At 33.3% G+C, this 27,037-nt stretch overlaps 1 protein-coding gene across 3 annotated transcripts in view; it reads right to left on the bottom strand.

Annotated features, from left to right (window-relative positions):
• LOC105470558 (synaptonemal complex protein 2) overlaps positions 1–27,037 on the bottom strand; it is a 68,667-nt gene that overhangs the window by 32,371 nt on the left and 9,259 nt on the right. For 2 of the 3 annotated variants that reach the window (XM_011722647.3, XM_071079091.1), the window contains exons 2-17: positions 24,769–24,832; positions 23,810–23,953; positions 22,860–22,988; positions 21,992–22,096; positions 21,657–21,681; positions 19,727–19,812; positions 18,697–18,782; positions 18,095–18,129; positions 17,057–17,199; positions 16,922–16,974; positions 15,340–15,385; positions 14,723–14,818; positions 10,310–10,370; positions 4,633–4,781; positions 3,683–3,757; positions 3,072–3,218 (exon numbers count right to left, since the gene is read on the bottom strand). In XM_011722647.3, the coding sequence (XP_011720949.2) occupies positions 3,072–3,218; positions 3,683–3,757; positions 4,633–4,781; positions 10,310–10,370; positions 14,723–14,818; positions 15,340–15,385; positions 16,922–16,974; positions 17,057–17,199; positions 18,095–18,129; positions 18,697–18,782; positions 19,727–19,812; positions 21,657–21,681; positions 21,992–22,096; positions 22,860–22,988; positions 23,810–23,953; positions 24,769–24,792 (1,404 nt within the window). In that variant the 5' untranslated portion in view covers positions 24,793–24,832. The remainder of the gene's footprint in view (positions 1–3,071; positions 3,219–3,682; positions 3,758–4,632; positions 4,782–10,309; positions 10,371–14,722; positions 14,819–15,339; positions 15,386–16,921; positions 16,975–17,056; positions 17,200–18,094; positions 18,130–18,696; positions 18,783–19,726; positions 19,813–21,656; positions 21,682–21,991; positions 22,097–22,859; positions 22,989–23,809; positions 23,954–24,768; positions 24,833–27,037) is intronic. The other variant, XM_011722649.3, reaches the window with a different exon arrangement.

Here is a 27,037-nt window from a genome sequence, read left to right as displayed (position 1 = left end):
TGTTTTCTCCCGTATCATCTCACACTGATTTATAAGAGGGACAGAAGTAGATAAGTAGAGGCAGGGACTACAGGAGACAGGAGTTTCAGAGGATGCCATGTTAAGAAGTAAATGGTGACATACTGCATAGAGGCATAAAAGAGCTGGTTTTAAGGCACCTGCCCCTAGAACAGGGGAAAAAATGATGTAGTTGTGAGTATGTATATGAAATGTGAGGGAAGGATGGAAAGGATAACAGAAAGGAAAATTATAACATTAACTAGAAAACAAGCTTCTGAGCCAACAGATTTTTCTTAGAGAAATTAAGTTTTTAGTGGCATAGTGAATGGGACCTGAAAAGTTACTTATTCATATAAATGCCTCAAACAGTTCATCCTCATTGAAAACAGAGCACAGGTATTTAACAGTAGTGTGGCGTTTTTCCAACTTTGGTGTGCTTAAGACCTTTCCAAGAGTTTATGATTCAACAGATTTAAGGTGGGGCTAAGAATCAGCATTGTTAATAAGCACCCAACATGATTCTGATATAAAGACACCAAAAATAGCTTTCATGTGCTAATTGTCTAGAGGAAATAAATGACACTTTTAATTGAGAACAAAAGACTAAAAAAACAAAATAGTAACATAAACATGCCAAAACATATGGAAGTGCCTGTGAGAGTTATAGTTACCTAAAGGTGAGAGATTAGTAACAACTGAAATAATCAGGCAAAGCTCCATGAAGAAAGCAAAAAATGGGCTGGGCGCAGTGGCTCATGCCTGTAATCCCAGCACTTTGGGAGGCCGAGGAGAGCAGATTATCTGAGGTCAGGAGTTCGAGACCAGCCTGGCCAACAAGGGAGACCCTGTCTCTAGTAAAACAAACCAACAAACAAAAAACAAAAATTAGCCAGGTGTGGTGGCAGATGCCTATAATTCCAGCTCCTTGGGAATTTGAGGCAGGAGAATCACTTGAACCCAGGAAGCAGAGGTTCTGGGAGGTGGAGGGTGCAGTGAGCAGAGATTGCACCACTGCACTGCAGCCTGTGTGACAGAACAAGACTCCATCTCAAAAACTAAATAAAAAGAAAGTGGAAGACAGTGTGGTGATTCCTCAAGGATCTAGAACCAGAAATACCATTTGACCCAGCAATCCCATTACTGGGTATATACCCAAAGGATTATAAATCATTCTACTATAAAGACACACGCACACATATGTTTATTGCAGCACTATTCACAATAGCAAAGACTTGGAACCAAACCAAATGCCCATCAATGATAGACTGGATAAAGAAAATGTGGCATATATACACCATGGAATACTATGCAGCCATAAAAAAGGATGAGTTCATGTCCTTTGCTGGCACATGGATGAAGCTGGAAACCATCATTCTCAGCAAACTAACACAAGAACAGAAAATCAAACACCCCATGTTCTCACTCATAAGTGGGAGTTAAGAACACATGAACACAGGGAGGGGAACATCACACACTGGGGCCTGTTGCAGGGTGGGGGACTAGGGGAGGGATAACATTAGGAGAAATACCTAATGTAGATGACAGGTTGATGGGTGCAGTAAACCACCATGGCACATATATACCTATGTAACAAACCTGCACGTTCTGCACATGTATCCCAGAACTTAAAGTATAATAAAAGACTTCCTACAAAAAAAAAAAAAAAAGATTTGTAAAATGTTTTAAAAGGAAAGCAAAAAAAGAGAAAGTGAAAATGAACAAGACTTGCAAATGTAAGTATGCTTTAGATGGGTAAAGGCAAAAAAAGAAATAATGTGAATGAAGATCTAGAGGCATGAATGAACATGGCATGCAAAGAGACAGTAAAGCAAACTACCTTACAAAAGGGGAGAATACATATTACAGTTTTAATAGAAAAGGTAAAATTAAATTATACAAAGTCTCAGAACTGAGCCAAAATTTATTCAGTCAGTGGGATGAACACAGAAATCACAAAGCTTTTGGAGTAGAAGAATGCTATCAAGATACTGATATTTAAGGAAAATCGCTGATTATATGGGGTATCTCATAGGATAAAACAGTGGTGACAAAGTCATACAAGGGGGCTACTGTATTAATCTAAGTGTGCTGAGATGAGTAATGGTAGAAGAAATAAGAAAGAATGGATGTGAGAGATAGATACTATGAAAGAGTAATCACAAGCACCTTGGTTCCAGATATAAGGGGAGAAGAGGCTGGAATCAAGCATGTTGCCAAAAAAATTAGGCAGATTTTTTGTACTGAAATACAGATGCAGATTTTAGGCAAAAGATAAAATGTTTGAGCTTAGACTTCAGGAAAGGTCTTGAAAAGACATACAAATGGAAATACAGAAAAAAAAAAAGTAGAGATATAGCTATAGAATTTTGAAGAAAAGTCTGCTACATTTTAAGAGCTCACATCATGAATATGAAAGAAGCTAAGAAAAGGCAACAAGATGTTCCAACAGCTGGATATCAAGGTTTTGAGTTTAGAGCTAACCTACAAAGAGGTATAGAGAGAAAGTTTTTCTGATGTAGTAACAGAAGCAGAAAGGGAACTGTGGTATACAATGAAAGCTGAAGGAGAGGACCTTAAGAAACAGAGGGCTATCAACAATGTCAAGTGTCACAGCAAGGTATGGTGGTAGGGGTTCCAATTATGAGAAATGGTTCTCCTGGATGTGACCTAGAGGAGGTCCTTCAATGGAAGAGGAAGAAAAGGAGTAAAAGAAAGAACCTCATACTTTTTTTTCTCATGCAAATAAACAGAACATTATACATTACTATTCTACATTATAGTCAAATGCAATTATAGAACAAAAAGGATAAATGCAAGAAGCAGGTTATCTTATCTCTAATTTGTAATTTACAAGTGTAAGGTATATCTTGTTCTAACCCCATAACATGTACACAATTTGCTAAGACACACACTATCTTTTGTTTGCATTTGTCAAAGGTAGGAGAAAAACTGAAATGTGATTAATCAAGGCCAATAATATATAAATTATAGATGCTCCTTTCTGTACTCATATATAGCAATGATTTGATCAATGGTAGTTTTATAAGCCAGTATTTTGACACCATCTTTACCTCAAGCTGACTATCATTTCTATTCCCTTTGTTACTGTTTTTGATATATTTTGAAGGTTTAGCAAATTCCTTTGGGGACTTTGATTTTTCCTTTAAACTAACGAGTTCTTCTCTGACTGGTGAGATTTGACTTTCTGGCACTAGAATCTGTTGGAGAACATGAAAAAAAAAGTATTAAAAACTGCAAACCACAGAAAGTAATGAACAATCACTGGATGTCTTAATAAAGCTCATACTCATCTCATATTCAAATATCAATTGTTTCCCTTTTCTATCTATGTGCTGTTATAATTTTTACAAAGTGATCCAATAAAAAGTATCCATGTTTTCAAACACTAATAGACATAAAACAAGCTTGGCATTAATGTAAGGACATTTACTGCCTTATTAAAGTTTTAAAGTTACTAAACTGATATTAATAACCCCACACTTTACACTAAAATTATCATTTATAACATGTTTAAACATCATATACATTTTATCGGGGTACTGTTTATATTGAGACCATTTGTTTTCTATATATTCACCGTCCAACAACACCTTTATTACTGTTCTATTAGTTATGGTTAAACTTAGCCCAGTGATAAAAATCAAGTAAGTCTGAGACATACCTGTGATCCACTTGCATCAAAAAGTATATGCAGCGATGTTTTGGCAACTGAAATACCTTGTTTTCTGATAGATTCCTAAAATTAAATCAATTCACAGTGATGACATTTTCTTTCCATTTTTTATATGTCATTTTATATTTTATAAAATGTACTTTATAAAATAAAATAATGTAATTATTTTCTACCTGTTTTCCTCCAAAATTGCCAAATATCCCAAATAATTACTTTGCATATATGAATACTTTCTCAGAACACTTCAATCACTCCCATTAACCAGTCAGCTTAGCTTGTCATTTGTGAGGAACAAGGGTCATTGTGAGGAACCCTTGTTCCTCACAACAAATACATCTAATATTCTGCAACACAAATCTTTTGCACTATTCAAATTTGTCCATTGAATATCTCCCCAACACATCACATGAATTGTCACCTTAAATTCTCAGTTAAACAATATTTGGCTCGTAATTTCTACATGCCTGGAAAGTATTTTATCTAAATCCTTTCCTTCAACTTCGAAGGCCATTTCAAGTCCCATATCCATAATAATGCCTATCTCCAAACCTGACTCTTTATGAGCCTTCTCTTTCTTCAATATCTACAACTTGTTCCCTATGCCATTATTTACTTCTTATGTATCATGTGTGTAATTTTCACGATGTTTAAAATCTTGAAAACAGTGCTTTCTCTCATTTTACTTTTTAAACACCTGGCAGAAATTCATTAAATGTTTTGAGCAGCTGCTGCTAATTTTGTCATCAGATACTTTCTAATGGGTATCTCAATGGATATGACTAACAAGCTCATGACTCTTCACCCGTACAAATTTAAAGAACTAAAATCTACATTTTAAGAATACTAGAAAGGAAAAAATGCAATAAAACTTATAACCCCAAACTGAGTGTTTCCAGAATTATGAAAACAGTAAATATTTATTAAGTTTAAAGACTTACCCTATGTTTATTTGCACCAAAAATTTTTTGAGTCACATTAGTGATTTCTAGTGATGCATCAAAATACAAAAGCAATTCTTTCCCTTCTCTTTTGCTAATTTTTACTATATTTTTCAGAATTATTGTTAGTAGCTTCTTTGATTCTCTCACTGTATACAAACAAATAACACTGATTAGTTTGTTTCTATGATACTACTCTGCAAGTATACTATGAATAAGACATGGATGTAGCATATTAATTGAATCAAAATTCAAATTCTCAATATTGAACAGTGTTTAAATTAATCAATTCTGACACTACTTACCTAGGTAAATAAATCAAGTCAATTTAGCTTTCCTAGCCTCAGTATTCTTATCTATAAAATATGGGATATGGCTATACCTGATAAGATAGAGTCCCAAATACATTCTGGACCCTAACAAATTCTTAATAAAATATTCCTTGAACACATCTGAGAATACTATTTTCTTAATTTAAATAAAGGCAAACAAAAACAACTTTAATTCCATACAATTACCATGTTTCTAGACATATGCATATAAACATTTCTATTAAATCCACAGTTGTTATAACATGCTGACAATAAACAACACTTGATAAAAATTAAGTTTCAGGAAATTGTGAGGTGAGAAGGATCTAGCACTTGGCCTCAATGAACTTACCAATCCAGTAAACAGAGAACACAGCAAGTACCAGTTTATAAGAAATAGTCACACTCTCCCTCCCTACAAAAGTTACCAAAAAATTACCTGGCACCTAATAAAAGGACGTGTATTACAGATCAGAGGCCACCATGCTCCTATTCTACTTGTGGCAGGAATTCTATTGCTGGATGAGAAGTCTCCAACCCTGCCTGCAGGAGAAAAACTCTGAGGGAGCAGGATCACACAAAATAAGGAAATTTATCTCTACATCTGAAAAAGCTCTGCAGGCTACGCCATGATGTGGCCTAAGGGACAAATGTCCTACAGGCTATGAAATATCCTGATTCTTATGAGGCCTGCCCAAGCAGAAAATGTTTTATTTGCTTTTGCAAAAATATGCTCATGAAACTTTCACAGTAATGCTCTTTGAAAGTACTAAGAATTAGCAATTGCTTGAAAGTGGTAACCATAGTTTCAAACTCAGAGTGCTAGTAGTTTTTAAAAGTTAAACAGTGACAAGTTTTCAGGTTTCAGAGATGAAAATTTAGGTGGCTTTAAAGATAATTTTTCGTGTTTTGATGAAAATTAAAACATTTGTAATTTTTAGGTCTATTTCTGCTGATTGTTTTATTCCTCTGATATGCATTTGACTTTTTCTATAGCTTACTGTAAATTATATTAAATATAATATTTGCTTTAATTCCTTGCTTGTACATGGTATTAGAATTACTTCAAATTTACTATTTCGCTGAATGCTTTGTGCCTATTTGTACAAAAATGTGTCTACCTATGTTATGGCTACTTACATAGAAATTTATGAATATTTGTTATATTTTAATGATTGTTGAAATTCCTGATATTTGCTCTGTCTGGACTATATAATGGCTTGGTTTCCCTTTTAATTAGTTAGCAGTGTTACTAGGATACAAGAAAACATTGTTGTGTTGCTTGCTATAAAATGCAAGTATTTATGGATATCAATATATCAAGATTTTATAACATAAGAATAAATAGAAAGAGAAGGAAAGAGTAAAAACTATTCTCTCAAAATTGGCTATGAATGGGGAGAAAAATATAGCTTCAGGAAGACATAGGATAAAAGTAAGCTTTTTGTTTTATGATAAGACATTTGAGCCCATTGATATAACTGAGAGAAAAGAGGTACTGAGAGGAAGAAGATACAAGAAATATGAATTGATGGAGCAAAGACTTGGAGAATATGTAAGGAGAACTCGGAGAGATTACCTTTCAACAAGAGTAGATACATATCTTCTCTTTACAGGAGAGATAAAGGAGGATACAGATGCAAAGATGTTTGGAGATGGAGGGTCTGCAGGGCCAAAATGTAAAGGCATTCTTACCTGAAAAATTCATGTTCTTCTCAATTACCACATCATAGTGAAAGCAAAAAAGGCAAGGTTCTTAAGGATAACTTAAAAATTTAAATAGTAGCTGTTAGAGGACTGGAGAGGGATGGCAACTATGGACATGGAAGACTGCCGAGTAGCAGTGAGAGTCCAAAGTTGGAAGTTGGAGACTTCCACTTCTGGGAAAAATGTAGGATATTGTGGCAGGCTAATATCCTGTTTTAAAAAATCAGAAGGATTAAAATATCATATGTTTAAAGGTGTCAGAGAGCTGTACATGTAACAAGATCTCTGGCCTTTTTTTCTCTAAGGAAATTTGCTAATTCTGTTTGTAGGCTTAAGAAAACCTCTGCTGGAGAAAAGACGACAAGCAAGTATTTAGTGAGCAGTAGTGCCTGGAGTAACAAATAGGACACTTAACAGCTTTAAAGGCATAACTAATTTTCTTTTCATTCTGGGGCAGCACAAGGAGCTGGACCAAACCTGATGAAAGGCAGAGTTAACTCTCTAATAGTCTCATGGGCTTGGAATCAATGTACTGCCTGATACATGTATCATCTTCAGGCATATACTCAGTGTCCTGCTCAAAATATTTGCCTTTGGACTGAGTAGAGTGAATGGCTGGAGAGCTGAGCTGGAAACCTCTAAGAGGCAGAACTGTATCTCCCATAGTCTCTCAGGTTCAGAAGACAAAAATCTAATAGGCTCATCATCAACAGACTGGGATGGCCACACCTGAGTAATAGAAGCAAACAAGACAAAGAGTAAATTTAAAACTAGAACTAAACACAGACAAACATCCATGATTGGATCAGGCCTTCAGCCCCTCCGCCTAAGAAGAAATAAAGAAACTCTTCTGGTGGAAGGACTATCTGGAGCATCTATCATTCCTGTATATGCATTATCTATCATAAAATTACTTGACATGCATAGAGACAACACCACATGACTGATCAAGAGAGGAAACAACAGATATTTTTAGAAGAAGACTATATTAGTCTGCTATAATGGAACACCTGAGGATGGGCAACTTACAAAAAAAGATTTATTTGGCTCATGGTTCTGCAGGCTGTACAGGAAGCATGGTGCCAGTATTTGCCTCTGATGAGGGACTCAGGAAGCTTTAATCATCGCAGAAGGCAAAAGGGGAGTGGGTGTGTCACATGGCAAGCGAGGCAGCAAGAGAGAGATGGGAAAGTGCCACACTCTAATTAAACAACTAGTTTACCTGAATTAACAGAGAAATTGTCAACATGAAATAATTATAGAAGAAAAAATAATCCCCTTCACCCTCAACACTAACATCATAAACTAGGCAATTATGTCTGCTCTTATAATTTCTACTAACATTGTACTGAAGATTATACAGCCAGTACAACAAGGCAAGATGGTAGGAGGGACTGACCATAAAAGTGTTAGGAAGGATGTAGAACAAATGGAACTCTTAAACACTGATAGTGAAAATGTAAAATGGTAAAATCACTTTGGACAACATTTTAGAAGTTTCTTCAAAAGCTAATCATATGCCTGTGGGTCTGAACTAACCACTGAACTCCTTAGTATTTGCCTAAGGGAACTAAAGACATTTTCAGAAGTAATTAATTATACATGAATATTTACAGCAACATTTCATAATAGCTAAAAACTGGGAACATTACAAATGCTCATCAACAGGTGACTATAGAAACCAAATGAAGTATATCTATACAATGGAATAACATCCAGCAAAAAAAAGAATAAACTACTGATAAATGCAACATGCTTGAATCATTTTTTTAAAGTGCTCTAAAAGAAAGAAGCTGGACAAAAATTGCTACATACTGTATGATTCCATTTATATAAACTCTAGAAAATGTAAAAGTATCAAAGATAAAGAAAACATCAGTAATTGCCTGGGGGTAGAAGGATGGATTAAAAGAAGTACAAAGAAATTTTGGGGGTGATATGTTTATTAACCTGATTGCCATGATGGTTTCACGTGCATAGACAAATATAAAGAGTTATCAACATCCTTAACCTGATGAAGGTTATCTACAAAAGACTTTTGGCTAACATCATGCTTAATGGTAAAATACTGAATGCTCTTTCCTAAGCAAAGATTGGGAAGTAGGCCAAGATGTCCACTTTTATCACTTCTATACAATATTGCACTGGAGGTTCTATCCCTTGCAATAAAGCAACAAAAGGAAACGAGGGAGGAAGTGCATAAGGATCAGAAAGGAAACAGTAAAACTACCTCTTTTGCAGATCCCATGACTGGTAAAATTAAAGATCTATTCTATTTATAAACATATAGACTGAACACTTGGGAACAAATTCATCAAAAGACTTATACAGTGAAAACTGTGAAACACTGTTGAGAGAAATCAAAGACCTAAACAAATGGAGAGATACACCATGTTTATAAACTAGTTACTACTGTTAACAAGTTATTTCTCCCCATATTGATCTAAACCCTGAATCATAATTCCAACAAGCAATCGATAAACCTATTCTAAAATTTATATAGAAGCTCAAAAGGCCTATAATTTCCAAAACAATATTTTTAAAAATCACAATGTTGGAAGACTTATACTGACTTCAAGACTAACCACAAATCTACCATAATCAAAACAGTGTGGTACTGACATAAAGAATAGTAAGTAGACCTATGATAAATAGAACAGATTGGAGGACCAAGAAATAGACACGCTATTACAGAGTCATGATTTTCAACAAAGAAGCCCAAGAAATCCAATAGAAAAGAAAACCCTTTACAGCAAATAATCCTGGAATAACTGCATATCCATATGAAAAAATGAACCTCCAATCTCTACATCACACCTTAATCAAATATTAATTTGAGATTATAATACTCCTAAACATAAAAGCTAAAACTATAAAATTTTTGTGGAAAAATAATGGAACATCTTAGTGATTTAAGACTAGATAAAAATTTCTTGGGTCACAGAAAGCAATAACCATAAAAATAGATCAAGTAGATTTCAAAATTTAAAACTGCTCACCAGATATCAATAAGAAAATGAATAAGCAAGATACAGTTTTGGAGAAAATATAGAACATATATATCTGTAAAAGGATTAGAATCTAGGATACCTAAGAACTAGACAGTCCAATAAAACATGAACAAAATATTTAAAATATATAGTTTACAAAGGAAAATATATGAATGGCCAGAAAGCACATGAAAAAGTGCTCAGTATCACTGGTCGTTAGAAAAACGCAAATAAAAATCATAATGAAATATTTTATGTCTATTGAAATGACTAAAATATGTCTTAATATCTAAATTTGTAATAGTACTAGTCTGATTTTGTCCACTAGTGTTATGCAGTTCCAGTTACAGGATTGGAGAAACCAGATATTCAGATTTAATCAAGAAAATGGGATGGAAGGTCAGGAGCCTTGAACATAGAAACAAGAATGACAAACTGGATCACTGTTTCTAGACTAGAAAGGGAAGGAAGTAAGTACAGGTGTAGAGTTGGGAGATTAGTAGGGAAACATGGGATCAAGGAATTTGATGAATTTCTGAATGTGAATATCTGAAAATACTGATTTTGCTTTCATTAGTCTGTTTTGTTAACCCAGAAAGGATGTAATATTTGTTCCATATGGTAAGAATTAAGAAAATTATTTTAAAAAAAAAAAAACAAGTTTAATACCTTCAATGCTGTATATTTGTACTTTTTCCTCTGGCACAGTAACTGCTTCCCATTGATGATCCTTAAATTTAAAAACAGGTTTTGGCCATAAATAAATAATTTATTTCTGATTTACAGTTTCTTTAAACATCAAATTTTAAGTTACATGAACTATCAATATTTTTTACTAGTCACTAACTAGTTTATATAACACCTTTCTTGCTCCACCAATTAACTACATATTATATATTACATTTAATGTATTTGTTCATTCTTAAAACGAAATGTTTTTGACAATTTACTATCCTTAACCAAAAAAGGAATGACTGTTAATATTTATTAGAGGATACCCTTTTTAAAAATGTTACCAAGTCTTTTTATGTTTTCTTTGAAATATTTTATGAAGTCATACTCATTCCTCAATTCCCACTCCTACTACCTATTCCAGGTCCTGTAACCACAATACTCATTAACAGATTGTCCTTTGATTTAAACATGAATGTGCATGATAATAACCTAAAATGTTAGCTCCAAGTATTTTCATTGAAAATTTGTATAACTGAATGATACTGAATTCACAAAGTTATAGTAAAAATTAAATACCATTCCTGGCTGGGCGCGGTGGCTCATGCCTGTAATCCCAGCACTTTGGGGGGCCAAGGCAGGTGGATCACGAGGTCAGGAGATCGAAACCATCCTGGCTAACACAGTGAAACCCCATCTCTACTAAAAATACAAAAAAAAATTAGCCGGGCGTGGTGGCGGGCGCCTGTAGTTCCAGCTACTCGGGAGGCTGAGGCAGGAGAATGGTGTGAACCCAGGAGGCGGAACTTGCAGTGAGCCGAGATGGTGCCACTGCACTCCAGCCTGGGCGACAGAGCAAGACTCCGTCTCAAAAAAACAAAAACAAAAACAAAAACAAACAAAAAAACCAAAAAAATTAAATACTTTTGTTACTTAAGGACAACTCATTCCTGAGAAATTCCTCTAAATCCTTATTATTTTCACTAATTCCTTTCTCTTCTCTACTTTTATCCATTACCTCAAAACCTCAGGATCAGGAGGAAACGGGTGGTATTCTAATTTTTCCCCAAAGCTTTGAGCAGCCTCATATTTCTCTGTGTGTAAAAAAACTTGCTCTTTTGAGGAATATCTCAACTGGCATACTCTATTCCCAATAATTGCTATCATCTACCAACTTAAAACTGATTCTTCCTTATATATCAAGGCACTTAGTTCACTTTTTAAAAAACGCACATAATGGCAATTTTCAAACAGATTATTTTAAATCAGAAATCATAATATTATAAACCCAAAATATGCCCTCACCCAGCTTCAACAGTTATCAATGTTATAGCAATTTTGTTCCATTTTCACCTCCTACTCTCCCTCCATTATACTCCTTCCTTCTCTTGACCTCAATTTTTTTCCTTCAACCTCTCCCTATCTGCCCTTCACCATCAATTTATGAAAGCTCTTATCATTAAAATACCCAACAGAAACCCCTACTTTGAGTCCACATCTCATGCTATCTCTTTCCTTAACTTGATGTCTTTACTTCCTTAGCAAATATTTTAACTTTCTAGGAATGCCTAAACTCTTCATCGCATGAGTGAAACTGCTCTTTCATGGGTTACAAGTTTGTATTTAACCTCACCTCTCAGGAATATCTCATTGTGTTGATCATTTCCTCTCATAAAACCTCCTTTCCTTTGTCGTCCATAACACTATACCCTTTTAATTTGTTCCCTTTTGGCCGATTCTTCAAGTATCCTTCTAGCTAAAATCTCTTTTACTTATCCTGTAGAAATTGGTTTTTCATAGTTCTTTCATGTAGGCACTCATTAAAAACCATGGTTCTGTCATTTATATACAGATAGCTTCCATATCTCTACTTATGACTCAATTCCCATCTAGCTACCCAAATTTTAGTAATCCTTCTTTTTAAAAAAATTACAAACAAATCACCAAGTCTGCTCAGTTCTATCTCCTCTCAAGTCTTTCTGGATTCTATCAATTTCCATCCATGCCCATTGTTATATCTCAAAACTATCCCACAATTATTTCTCACCTGGATTATTGCAAAAGCCTCCTAACTGCCTCTAGTCTCATTCCTTTGTAATCTGTTCTCCCCAGTCTATTTTTATCCATTTCCCCTACCACGGGGCATCTTTTACACAAATGTGTTCTCCAGTGCCTAGTACATACGTGACACATAGTTCTCAATAGATATTCATTGAACTGATGTTACCTCTTACTTAAAATTCTCCTTTGGCTCCACACTTCCTATATTCTCCTTTGGCTCCACACTTCCTATATTTTTCCAATCCCCTATGCCCTCTATATATCTTTCAATTCTTTCAATGTTCTGTTTACTCATTCTTGCAACAAACATAAGCCACTGAACAGCTATAAACAAACAAAAAAAAAAGTCCCTGATCTTATTAATCTTACACTCTATGCAGGAAAGTAGACAACAAACAACAAATAAACAAAATGATTTTAATAACTACTATAAAGGAAATAAGACAATGTGGAATAATGTGGCTGTGAGGCTGCTTTATATTGAGTAGCCTGAGAATACTCTATGAGAAGGCAACATTTGTGCTTAAATCTAATCAGGAAGGACTAAGATGCAAGGACCTGGAGGCAGTGGTCTATGCAGAAGAACTAAGAAGTAGAAAGACCTAAGATTAGCATAATCTGTGTTAGAGAAATAGAAAAATAAATGTGACTGGAACACAGTCATCATAGAAAATACATGAAATATCAGAGAAACAGCCAGAGACCAGGCCACAAAAAGCCTTGTATGCCATGTCAGAGAGACAGAAGAAGGATTCAAGGAGCCACTGTGGAGAATGGCTTTTATGGAGAGCAAGAGAAAATAAAGGAATAACATATTACAACTATGGATATTCAGGGGAGAGAGGATTCTAACTATAGTTTTGGAAAGAAGAGTCCCCCAGCATCTTGATCAGTGTCTGGAACACAGTAGGCATTAAATACTTATATATGCATTTTATACTTTCCCTATCATGTATACTGCTACAGTGTAATTGCTTCTTTTTTGTGTGTGTGTGTCTCACACTGTCGCCCAGGCTGGAATGCAGTGGCCCAATCTGGGCTCACTGCAAGCTCCGCCTCCTGGGTTCATGCCATTCTCCTGCCTCAGTCTCCCGAGTAGCTGGGACTACAGGTGCCTGCCACCACACCCGGCTAATTTTTGTATTTTTAGTAGAGGTGGGGTTTCATGGTATTTAATTGCTTATTTTTTTATCTCAATAATCCATTAAACCAAGCTGAATGAAGGAACACTGCCCTATTTATTTCCTTTATAGTAGTTACTGCCATCTAATAACAATACTTTTCTCCCAAAATGAAATTCTACTAGACTGGTGCAAAAGTAATTGCAGTTTCTGCCATTGAAAGTAATGGTTTCTGCCACTGAAAGTAAAAGAACCGCAATTACTTTTGCACCTGCCTAAGTAGCTCCTCGAAAAACAATCAGCTTAAAACACTCCTACAAACCTGCAGGAGAAATACACTAATAGAAACTGTCAGTGCTCCCTGAGAAGCAGTGCTAGTCATTGGAACTCAATTTTAAGCATTCTAAGAAGGTACTTTAAAATGAAAAGCAATAAAGGCATGTGGAAATCCTAAAAAGCATTTGGTTAATGTTCATCTATAAAATGTTTACCTGGAATAAATAGCAGGATTCTATAAGAAACAGACTAAAAAGACTAAAGCCTTATTATAATATCACCAGCCACAACCAGATTAGTAAATGCTGATCAACTCTTACTCAGATTTTGGCAAATAGATTACACAATTTAAGCTAAATGTATGCAAGTGTATCAAATATGAGGTGGTAGCTATTATGAAATAATGGCTCAAGGATTTTCCTTAGGTAAAAAATATTCAGGTCAGCAGAAAATATGACACCTATTTGGAAGATTGAGCACAGCTATGATAAAGCATAGGAAGAAAAAAAACTAAAATTAACTCCCAATCAAGTCCTATTTCCAAAGAGAAGATTTTATGAATGATTAAGTTAGGACCACTTGTCACTATCTGTTAATATTTTCAATAGAGTGCCTCTGTATTTGAGTAACTGTTCCCTTTTCTAAAGTCAGTTCACTTTGTTTATGTGAATATAAAATTGTATCTGTCACGAATTAACATTTTTGAAAAGCTTATGTTAAAAAAATTAGTATTAAAATTTAGCATTATTTTTTCTCATACAATAAAACATCAGAAGTAATTTTCATTTATAATTAGCTTGGTAGGTCGCTATGCTAATCAAATTACTAGAGCTAATGTTAAAATCTATGTAAAGACTGGCTAAAACATAAAAATAAATCCACATTCTTATAGTGAGTAAAAATCTTATATATACATATACATAAAGAATAATACCAAGGAAATAAAACTTACATCATTATCTCCAGCAATGTAGAATGAGAGAGTCTGACTCCCAAGATTAAAATCAATCCAAAATTCCTCAAGTTTTTCATCTGATGGTATTTGCAGCTAATAAAATAAACATACAAAACTGGCATATACAATGATTTAAAAATAACAGAAAATTACGATGTTATATTCATGGCTAAAGCAAGAAAACAAAGCTAGAAGGGGAGAGAAGAGAAAGAATAGACAAGTATAATATTTAGATAAATTTAAAAACAATAAAATGCTACTTTAATATTTTATAAAAAATCAACTAGCTCCAAGAAATCATGAATATTCCAAGTGCTAATAAAGGTTGAAAGTACTAGTTTGAATAGGTTCAGACATGAGAAATCAATAATGGTCTTAAGGAAACAGGAGAAAATGTGGACTACAGCCTTTATTTTTCAGTTATTCTTGGCAATGAATACGCTGTTCCATAAAATTTCTCCTGGTATCACTGTCAGATACAGAATACTAGATCAGCTATATTCATGATCTGATTACAACTATTTTTAATGTTCTTATTCATTTTTAACTCATAATTCACTTGACTATCAAAATCCATACAGTAACTAAAATAATGTGTTAAGTTAAAATTTTACCTCATATTTATCAAGAAATGCTGATAAACAAGGAAATGTAAAGACCCTGAAATAAAAAGTAGTTTAAGAAAAAAATAAATAAGCTTTCACAGCATATATCTTGTCCAGCAATAGAAATCATGCCTAGAATCAAAAGGAAATCAGGCAGTGGTCATAATAATTGAAATAAAATAATATTTCCCTCTTTAATACTTTCCAAAATACATGTTTAGTGGACATTTATGTAGAGAAAACCATATTACTTTGAGGATACTATTTAATCTACCATTTTGACTAAAATGATTGCACCAAATGTTTGTGTGTGTGATATGGGTTGGCTCTGTGTCCCCACCCAAATCTCATCTTGAATGGTACTATCATAATTCCCACATGAGGGACCAGGTGGGAGATAACTGAATCATGGGGGCAGTTTCCCCCATACTGTTCTCATGGTAGTGAGTAAGTCTCATGAGATCTGATGGTTTTATCAGGGGTTTCTGCTTTTGCATCTTCCTCATTCTCTCTTTGCCTGCTGCTATCCATGTAAGATGTGACTTGCTCCTCCTTGCCTTCCACCATGATTGTGAGGCTTCCCCAGTCACGTGGAACTTTAAGTTCAATTACATCTTTTTCTTTTGTAAATTTCTCAGTCTCCGGTATGTCTTTATCAGCAGTATGAAAACAGACTAATACAGTGTACTATCAAATATAAGCAGTTTCCTAATTTAGCTTATTAATATATGTTTTCACAGAACCTAAATCAGAAAAGAATACAAGTGAATAATTATGTTAAAAATGGTTAAATTCACAGAATGCTTTCTTAGATACTATTTTAAATATTTAGCATATTATCTCATTTAATCTATACCACAAACATATGAGGTAGTTATTAATATTATATAACAGCTAAGGAAACTGAGGCATGTAAGGTTAAATAATTTGCCCAATATTAGAACAGGAAGAGAGGAACTTATAGATTCAAATCCAGGTAATATGACTTCTTGCACAACCCTGACAATACTTTTAATTTCTTTAGTAAGTACAGTAAATGTGAACTCATTCATCCAATAATTGTGTTGAACATCCATAAAGTGCCAGGCATTGCAAATTCTGTTTTTTGGTCGTTATAAAAAAATGATTAAAATTTACATTACATATCCTTTCATGCCCCTCAGAAAGATCCTACTTACTGTATGTTAATTATAAAGGAAGATGATTTATTTCCTATATATTTACATTCTAGCATGTGGATGAAGGAGGCAATTCAAGTAATAAATATGTCTAGATTTTTATTATCCCTCAAACATTAAATAATAATGGATATGCAACTCAAATATATCCAAAGTTATTAATTAATATGAATTAAACATAAATGAACTTTTCCCTCTAAAAAGTACAAAATAAAACAAGGCCAGTGCAGAATTATTTCAGATTACTGGTGTAGTAATTTGCTAAAATCATGTCATTGCTTTAAATTATCTAAGAACATTTTACACTACAACATACAAGAACAAATAAAGTTAAATGTATAAAGATGCAACACTGGGTGCTCACTCTTGAGCTCTAGTTCTTTGTCAGTATATGGTTGTATCTTGCATTGTACCTTCTTTTGTCTCCAAGCATGCCATTCACAAGGTTGAGAAATATCCTGCAATCCTAATTTTAAAGAGAAATACTTTTAAAAAATTATAATAATTTTTAAAAATTCACAAATTTCTGTTATTGTTACACAACTTACTGTTTCAAATTCAGAGTCCTTAATTCTTTCAAATGCTTTAGCAATAAAATCCATTGAAAACCACTGATGTGCCAGTTCTTGCCTTTGTTTTTCTGTGGTCATTCTACATAAAGCTTCTACAATGCCTACCTGTAAGTCATAATCTATTAAAAAAATAGTTAATGTTTGATTTACAATTATGAAAATTAAGTTCATAAAAGACCAGATGTTTTATAAGGTATTAGAATAAACAAGAGAAATAAGAATATATTAGTGTAATTTATTAATCTATTAATATTTTCTTCATATGGATTAGAAATCTCATCATTTGAAGAATTAACACAGCCCAAATAACAAGTGTGCTAACAGAAGAAATAAGTAAAATTTTTTTAAAAATTTGAGACTTCTAAATATTCAAAGACACTGCCATAAAATGCGAAGTAACCCATACAGTTGTCTGTAAGTTACAAATTCTGTTTTCCTCTCATGTAACATGTTTACAGTTATCCCACAGTACTTTAAACCATGATTTATTCTACATGTAAATCACCATATTAAAATTCATTCACAAAAAGCTTAGAAAATAAATTTTAAGTTATTTTAATAAACACATTGTTTAAAAACAAATACATCAATACCAAGAATATTAGACATCCTAATTTCATAAAATACTGTCTGAGGAATTTCTTAGCACAAGTAGTTCAGGTCTGTTGAAAAATTAAGATATTATATTACGCTATTATGTTAAGCTATTAAGTTTTAATTAAGCTATTATATTAAGCTATTAAATTAAGCTATTAATTTAAGCTATTATCTTAAGCTATTATGTTATTCATAAGTCTACCATTAGGTACAAATTGTATGTATCTAATGCCTACTGTCATAAATTATTTTTGTCCCAAAGATAAATTTTATTTATATTTATTAAAAATTGCTTAATTGTACCTAAAGTTTATAATTACCTCAGTCTCACATTGCTATGCTAATATTTTAACTAAAAAATACTATCTGCTATTCACAAATATGGAATAATTTTAGATTTTGAAAAGACATACTTACCTCCAGCATCTAAAATCCTTTCTCCCATACTACTCCTGTGAATTAAAATAACAGATTATAAAACGGACCAGTATCAATTAAATAGGAAGTCCACATGTTTAGGAGGAAAAGAAACTTCACTAAAATTTACAATTGGCTAATATCACCGACTTTTGCAGAAATTATATACATATACTAAATTATATTAAAAAGCTGCAACAGTTTATCAGTTTCATTATTAATGCAAACTCATGGTTGTCTTACTGTCTTATAAAACATTTTTAAATTATTGATTTTAAGAATAAAAACAGCCGGGCGTGGTGGCTCACGCCTGTAATCCCAGCACTTTGGGAGGCCAAGGCGGGGGGATCAAGAGGTCAGGAGATCAAGACCACGGTGAAACCCTGTCTCTACTAAGAATACAAAAAATTAGCTGGGTGTGGTGGCGGCCACCTGTAGTCCCAGCTACTTGGGAGGCTGAGGCAGGAGAATGGCATGAACCTGGGAGGTGGAGCTTGCAGTGAGCCGAGATTGCACCACTGCACTCCAGCCTGGGCAACAGAGCGAGACTCCGTCTCAGAAAAAAAAAAAAAGAATAAAAACAATATAGTACAGATTATTACATGAGAATTAACATTTCTTGGTTAGAGAGTATTTTCCGGGCATCTTGAGGCATTTTGTCAAGCATAGCATTCATTTTTTTAATTATCTAGAAAAGAAAAAAAGATAATGCATTAACTTTATATTCAGTGAAACACTATTTAGAGAAATACTCTAAGCACATAAACTTAGAAGCCTAATTTTTTCTTAATCACTGAGTTTTATTATAGGAATGGAGTAGGATGGAGGAAAGAATATATAAAGTATAAAACAGGCCAGGCATGGTGGCTCACGCCTATAATACCAGCGCTTTGGGTGGCCGAGGTGGGCAGATCACTTGATGTCAGGAGTTCGAGATCAGCCTGGCCAACATAGTGAAACCCTGTCTCTACCAAAAATACAAAAATTAGCTGGGCATGGTAACGCACACCTGTAATCCCAGTTACTCAGGAGGGAGGCAGGAGAAGCACTTGAACCTGGGAGGCAGAGGTTGCAGTGAGCTGAGATTGCGCCACTGCACTCCAGCCTGGGCAGATAGAGCAAGACTCTCTCAAAAAAATAAAAATAATAAAGTATAAAATAATGAATATAAAAACAACATAAACTATAGAATATCAAAAATAGAATATAACATGACTCCTGTACTTAAAGCACTTGTACTTTTTGCAATAAAAGTTATATTTATTTTAACTCCATTAGAAGATCTGAGGAAGCCAAAAATGTTACTTTATTTTGTTCTTATGATAGTATATGTACACACATAAATATACTAATACAGATTATTTTTAGCATTTAACTACTTAAGCACCCCAAAAATCTGGATAGTATAATTTATTTCTATTTGAGCTATATGCATATATAAACCCATATGGTTATAAATTTTCAGTAACTATTTAGGAAATATGTCAGGCAATAGATTGTTAAGATGATAGACATATACTCCAAGGTAAGTAATTTAGTCCTAGATGAAATAAATTTTCAATTTAATTGCTATTGATTTTCTTCACTTTCTCATTTTTAGTTTTTAAAACACAAACAAATAAATGACTTTACCTCTTGCTGAATACAAATATTCACTCTTGAGTCAATAACCAGGGAACAAATGCGAGGTACGAAACTTTCCACTACTTGTTTTTTACCTGAATAAAAGTGTTAAATTATTGATAAATGTTCATTTCAAATCCTCTCAACTGTCAGTCTTTTCTTATAAGAGTTAGCAGAAAGGGGCCAGGCATGGTAACTCAGGCCTATAATCCTAGCACTTTGGAAGGCCCAGGTGGGTAGACTGCTTGAGCCCAGGAGTTCAAGACCAGCCTGGGCAACATGGCAAAATCCTGTCTGTACAAAAATTAGCCAGGCACCTGTAATCCCAGCTACCCGGGAAGCTGAGGTGGGAGAATCACCTGAGCACAGGAGGTCAAGGCTGCAGTGAGCCATTATTGTGCCACTGTACACCAGCCTGGGTGACAGAGTGAGACCCTGTCTCAAAAAATAAAAATAAATAAAATAACAGTGGAAAGGATATACTACTGCAGTTCAGAAGAATGCCCACTAGGGCTTGGGATGAGAAAGAATGAAATTAAGTCCTAATTCTATTTGGCCTTGCAAAAAACACCATTCAACTAAATGTGACTGATTTAATACTGTCAAGGGACAACTCTAGATCTAGTTTCTAACTGCAGGCATATAAGGAGGTATTTTCTTTTTAGATTAAGTAAATATAGTTCAAAATTGAAAAGTTCAAATCTGAGGCTTTTACCAAAACTGACCTCATTAATTTTTAGTTAAACATAAAAAATTTTTATTAAAACAGTACTGTCAAAGGTGAACATCACTCACTCTCGTCAGTTTAGCCATGGTCAGTTATTTGAATTTTTGTCAGAATCGGAAGCTGAGTATTCCGACTTTCCCTACCACACAGCAGTCCAATGGCAGTGGGGTTTTATTGTGACTTTTTGATATCCAGCACCAAGACCAAAATTTTTCTGAACAAGAACTATCCTCAACCCTTATTGTTGAATACTGAATGGCTTTGGTAATTAGCACTGGCTGCAGAGTTGACAATGTTTCTAAATGAATTGGGCACAAAATTACAAGAAAAAATAATGCTTGTATCATGAACACTGCAATGAAGTCATTCTGATAACTAAGGTGATGTGAAAGGCAAGTAATACTATGCTGCTTTATACACTTCACAGACTGTCAAAAGTTAAAACAGGAAGCAACATCTCCATTACCACACAAATTTGCAGGGGATATATTTTTTCAAAACTCCAACTACAGGTCTAGCAGTGTTTCTGGGATTTAAGTACTAAGGAAATTTCCACATTTCAAAATTCATTTAATTGTGCAATTGGGAAGCTTCCACATAACCTTCAATTGGAAGTGATTAATCTGCAGTGCAATGACATTCTAAAATGCAAATGTTAAGAACCTAACAATTCTATTAATGCCTTTCAAGTGATGAACACGCTCAATTAAAAGCATGCTTATGCAGTGATATCAGTATTTGGCATTGTCTGCATGAAAAGCCATTTTCTAATGTGACATACATAAAACCTCATTATAGATAGGGATTAACAAATGAACATTTACAATCAATTTTGCAAACAAAACACTAACTCTGAACCCTAATTAAGTGAAATGTTATTCTCTCACAAAAAGAATGCAAGTTTCCTTATTAGTAGACCTATATTACAAAAAATTGTACAACTATTATATTTTCAATGGCATCAATAAATTATTTGTAGAAATTTGTTTTTCTTTCTTGTTATACAAGTACCTACATAATATTCTTAATTGTTTTTCTCTTGGACTACAAAGTCTAAAATATTTCTATCTGGCCCTTTACAGGAAAAGTTTGTTGATCCTTGAATCAGATAATGGGTTCTTAATACTAGGACAATACTATGGGAATTGTAAAATTATACTAAAGCTCTAATGGTAATTTATTGTTCCAATAGAAAATAAGTGTTTATTATACCTTCATCACTGACATCATGTATGACCTGAAAAAAAGTGAATAATATTTAATTTACAAGTTACTATATATTATAAACCATTACAATATTATAAACCATTACAAATGGTACTGAAATGACAGATTACATTTTAACTCATAGCATATTTATTTTTTATTAACTAACCATTTAATTATATTTACCAGAATAAATGCTTTATACAATCTGAACAGACCAATCCAACCAAGGCACCAACCAATCTGTTAGTGACTTTTAGGCTCAGGGCACAGAGATCACAAATTGTTTTTTAAATAAACACATGCTTTATAAACATCACTGTAATCAATGTGATTTTTACCAGCAGAAGATCAACTAAGTCTTCTATCATATTTAGAACAGCTTCATCTTTTGAATTTCCTTGACTCTGAATAATCTCCTTGGATTTTTCAAACCAGGCAACCATGTAAAAAGAGGAATGAACTTATTACTTTGAGTTTCATTTTAATAATTTTAAGAATGTACTTGTCTTTGTATAAACAGTAAGCCTAGGAATAAAGACACACTAAAACTAAAATTTTAGTATTGTATCAAAATAAATTCATGTTTTTAAAGATTTTTTTTTAAACTATCTTTTCCCATTGTTTAAAATGGGAATAGATGGAGTTAATCTTGATTCCATGTAGCAGATCCTTATTTCCCCTTCAAATTCCTAGTTAGGGTACATTTATTATAATAGAAAGAAGTAAATTATCATCACAATTTAGACCATTTTTGATATTGTTACTATATGAAAAGTTTTCATATTATTTTACCCTAATCAATTCAGATATTTGAGTACATACATCTCAGATACTATTCTAGGTGCCAATAATGTAGCAATGAACAAAACAGACAAAAATCAATACCCTACATTCTAGCATGGGAGACAGATAAACAATATAAAAACAAAAAATGAAGTTAGAGAATAAGGAGTTAAAGAGTCAATAAAGCAAGTAAAAGCCTTAAGGAGCTTAAACTCACATGATTATCAAGGAGTCTGTCTTTGTACAGTTTTCTTGTGATCTTTATATTTGTAACATATATCACAAGTTATAGAAATGTTTTATTCCCAAAATTGTACATAAAGTTCCTAAATTTATTTTCAACAATTTGGATAATTTCTTATTAGAAAGCGTATCCTTTATAATATTTCATTCACATGAATATGTTATATATTCTATACTTATCTTTTGTATTAGTCCTTGTTTTATCATCGTTAGAAGTCCAGCTTGCCCCAATACACTGATATTTTTGCCACATCTTCCAACAGAAACCAAAATGGCCGAAACATTGTGGATATCCTCTTTATCAAGTTCCTGAAATAAAAGCTATACATTAAAATTTCTGTAAACACAAAACAGTATGAAACAGACATTGTACAAGGAGCATTGCACACATATTTTAATCTTCACAAATCCTGAAAGATGGTCATTCTAATCATCTCTATATTGCAACAGATGAAAATGTGGTTTAAGAATGTGACCTGCCCAAAGTCATACAGTCAGGGAATGACAAACTCAGGACAAAAATGGAAATCTGTATAAATCCAAGAAACTTTATACTATGATACAATGAACCAGCTACTTTCCATTCTAAAAAGCTCCATGTATTTAACAGAAACAATAAATTTTTATTCAATTTCTTGGATTCATAAAGAATCTCAGATACTGGGGGGGATTATCAATAATCACCTTTTATCATGTATGAAAATGCCTTAAATATGATCAATTAAATTTAAAGTTTGGGGTGATTTTTTTATGTTTTAGTTTTGACAGAAGTAGGCATTGTCTATGTAACATCAAGTATACACTGATAGGTTTTTTTAAAAATCTATCAACTTGTTTAAACTTCAAAGAGCTGAAGTATTTTTTCCCCAATTTCAGCCACAGTTGATGGTAAACCCCATGTGAACACATACTTTTGTATTTTTTATTTGGGAAATGACATTCCAATGTGTTGAAATTCCTCAAGCAAACAAACAAAAATAAGCAAATGGTGAAATAAGAATTTATTTATGTAATCATAACTGAGCTTGCCCAAGCCTTTCTATTCATTTTTTTCTAATGGAGTACTTCCTTCTAAAACTAGAGTTCTATCTAATAATTGTAACAACCATTGAGCAAAAATGAATATTTACCCTGCATATAAGGTTGTCCACCTTGTGGAAAAATTGTTTGCTGCATTTAATCTTCACATCTTCACAAATATCAATTTGCAAAAGTGTTTTCAAAGGTTTGAAATCATTTTTTCTTAAAGCATCATCAATGCATTTTTCCAAGTGCTAGAGAAATATATTTAATGGCACATATTGTATCAAAACCAAAATTAATTACCTATGCAATCTAGTAATTTGAGAACTGTTTCCACATGAAAACTCTCAAATGAACTCAAATTATTAATTCACTTATTTTTAAAAAATATGGCCACTATTAAATTTGGAACAACTGAATTAGAAATTACATTTCTTTGATAATAAGACAGATTAAAAAATATTTTACTAATATTTCCAATTCATATCTTTTATTACCAAAGTCACCTTTATGTCAAACTCAACAGAAACTTGATGAAAATCAAAAAAACTTTAAAGTAACTAATACTTAATACAATGAATAAAAGCCTAGTATACCTGACTACGAATCTCTTAACAGTGTTTAAACAGTAAAGAAAAAAATGCATAAAGACAGGCAAAAGCACCTTTTAGAAATTATGCTAACATAACTTAAGCATTACCCTTATATAATATTTATAACCTTAATAAAATCTGCCATCCTTGCTATTAAAGTACAACTTCATTAATAACAAATGTTCACACTACAACCTGATCACTAAACAGGTTTAGCTGTGAACTACATACATATTGAATAGATTATTAACACTTACACTTTACCTAAATATACAATATCTTAATTTCTAAAACTTAATACAAAAATATCCAAGCATAAATTATGCATGAATCAATGGACACTTTAAACTATTCTTGACCATTTCATAAAAACATGTAAGCTTTGTCATTGCTAAAAACATAACACTGAATACCCATAAGTAAACAAAAGGTGATTTTCAGAATTAAAATACTTTTGGTCTAGGACTACATACCTGGAGATCTGGTCTTATTGGCATTTTGACTTCATTAAAAAAAAAAGCAAGACAAAATAAACACCTATAAAAGAAAACATGTATTTTCTGTATCTCACAATCTGTTTCATGTGTTTAACAGTTTAAATATCTTACACACATAAATAAGCATTTGTTATTTATACCAAAGGCAATATTGTTTAACTTCCTCACTAAACATTTACCTGTTTATAAAATTACACATTTGAATATGATCAAAGAATTTTCTAGAGAAAAGCCTGAAGATCATTTACTCAAGCTCTTCCTTTTTATAGATTACTTAAATTAATATCAAATATCCTGCCAAAAGGTCAGAAAGCTAGTAAAAGAATAACCTGGATCTCCCATTCCAGTGATTCCCTGCTATACTTGTTCCATCTTTGAGAACAAGGAAAAAAAAACAACTCTTGAATTAATGTGTACATGAAATTTGGACTATTAATATTCAAGAAAGAAGGAATATGCAGATATGCTAACAATGAACAGGATCAAAATATGAAGGAAAGGAGTGAGGAAAAGATAACCCAAACACATTTCATATGTCCACGAGAGTGTTCAGGAAAGAAAGAACCCCCAATTTCTGGTCGAATGCTGAAGTTAAGGTGAGGACCTCACTTTCCCAAAGTTATCTGGATCCTTAAAGACCGTGGGGTGCAAATATAAATAACTGCCGCAAATTAATATATTGCAATATGGCTAACAGAAAGTATCTACAAGGTTCTAAAGAGAGATTCCATGCTTATGAAAACAGGACCAAAAATAGATTAAATCACTTCAAACAATCCTATCTAGTGTGTTTCTGACAAGGATCGAAGATAAAGGTCATTTATTCTCCCTGCCATGAACACCTAAGGAATTAATATTATTTTGGTCAAGAAAATGCAAATCATTGCTGTAGTCATCCTCAAAGCTCTGTATCCCTATTTTGCTTTGTAGAATATACGTAATTATTTGCCTGCCTTTTTTGGAGCAAAGTACTAAAGGTCATTCTGAGAGGAACCATGTGCCTGATAGTATTATTCATTTATAAATAATAAAGTCTGATGATGTTTTTACCATCTCATTTTAATAATTATGGAAATGTTTTTTAAAAATATCATATGTTACAAGACTCCATGTCTACAAAAAATTTTTTTTTTAATTAGCTGGGTATGGTGGTGTGTGCCTGTAATCCCAGCTACTCTGGAGGCTGGGGTGAGAAATTGCTTGAGCCTAGAAGTTGGAGGTTACAGTGAGCTATGGCCACAACACCATACTCTAGCCTGGGCAAGAGAGGGAGACTCTGTCTCTAAAATAAACAAAAAGAATGCACGTCATCATTTCCAAGGTAACCACTAAATGAGCAGTGAAAGAATATATAACTACTAAGCTAAGTGGGGGAGGGAGGCTGTAATGTTTTCATTTTAATCAATCCAGAGAGAGAGACAGAAAGAGAGAGACCCAGAACAAGAAGGAAAAACAGAAAACACAAAGTAAGGTGATAGATTAAAAGTTACATATCAATAATTACATTGAAAGTAAAATATACTATATACTCTAAAGAGGTAAGAATATGTCACCCTCCCAATATGCTGCTCTGACATATTGACTATTTTAAATCAAGGGCACTTAACAAAAAACAGCAGGTACAAGATCACTCTGACCTTCATTCTGTTTCCTAAAAGCAGGAAATGAAATTCCCATGTGAAAGATGTCCTCCCTATACCAAAAGGGAAGTAATCTTATAATCAAGGGGGGAAAGTTAAAAATCAAGAAAATCTGTACAACCAGACTTTGTTAAACCAACCCTTATCTTCCTAGTCATTTCTCCACCCAATTAACTACCCTAGCCTAAAACTTCTTTGCCTTATCTTATTTCACAACTTAACTGTTCTTTGTCCAATTCAGTATATAACTGACTGACCCTAACTACTTCTTTGGGTCTTCATTTTCGTATGAGGGATCCTGTGTCATGTACAACTTGTATTAAAGAAATTTGTGTGCTTTCTCCAGTTGATCTATGTCAATTTAACTCTAAAAGGGAAGAGGTAAAGTTTTGCCTCCCCTACAACTCCAATTAAAAGTCAGATTGTCCTCAAAGGATCAATGCTTGAGGGATGGACACCCCATTCTCCATAATGTGCTCATTTAACATTGCATGCCTGTACCAAAACGTCTCACATACTGTATTGACACCTACTATGTACCCACAAAAATTAAAAAGAAAAAATTGAACTGTCGGGTAGGTTAATCATTTTTAAAACTATATGCT

Source organism: Macaca nemestrina, chromosome 15, assembly GCF_043159975.1.
Source record: "Macaca nemestrina isolate mMacNem1 chromosome 15, mMacNem.hap1, whole genome shotgun sequence".
NCBI lineage: Eukaryota > Metazoa > Chordata > Mammalia > Primates > Cercopithecidae > Macaca > Macaca nemestrina.
Note: the sequence above shows the minus strand (reverse complement) of the source record. Positions and strands in the feature narration are given on the sequence as shown.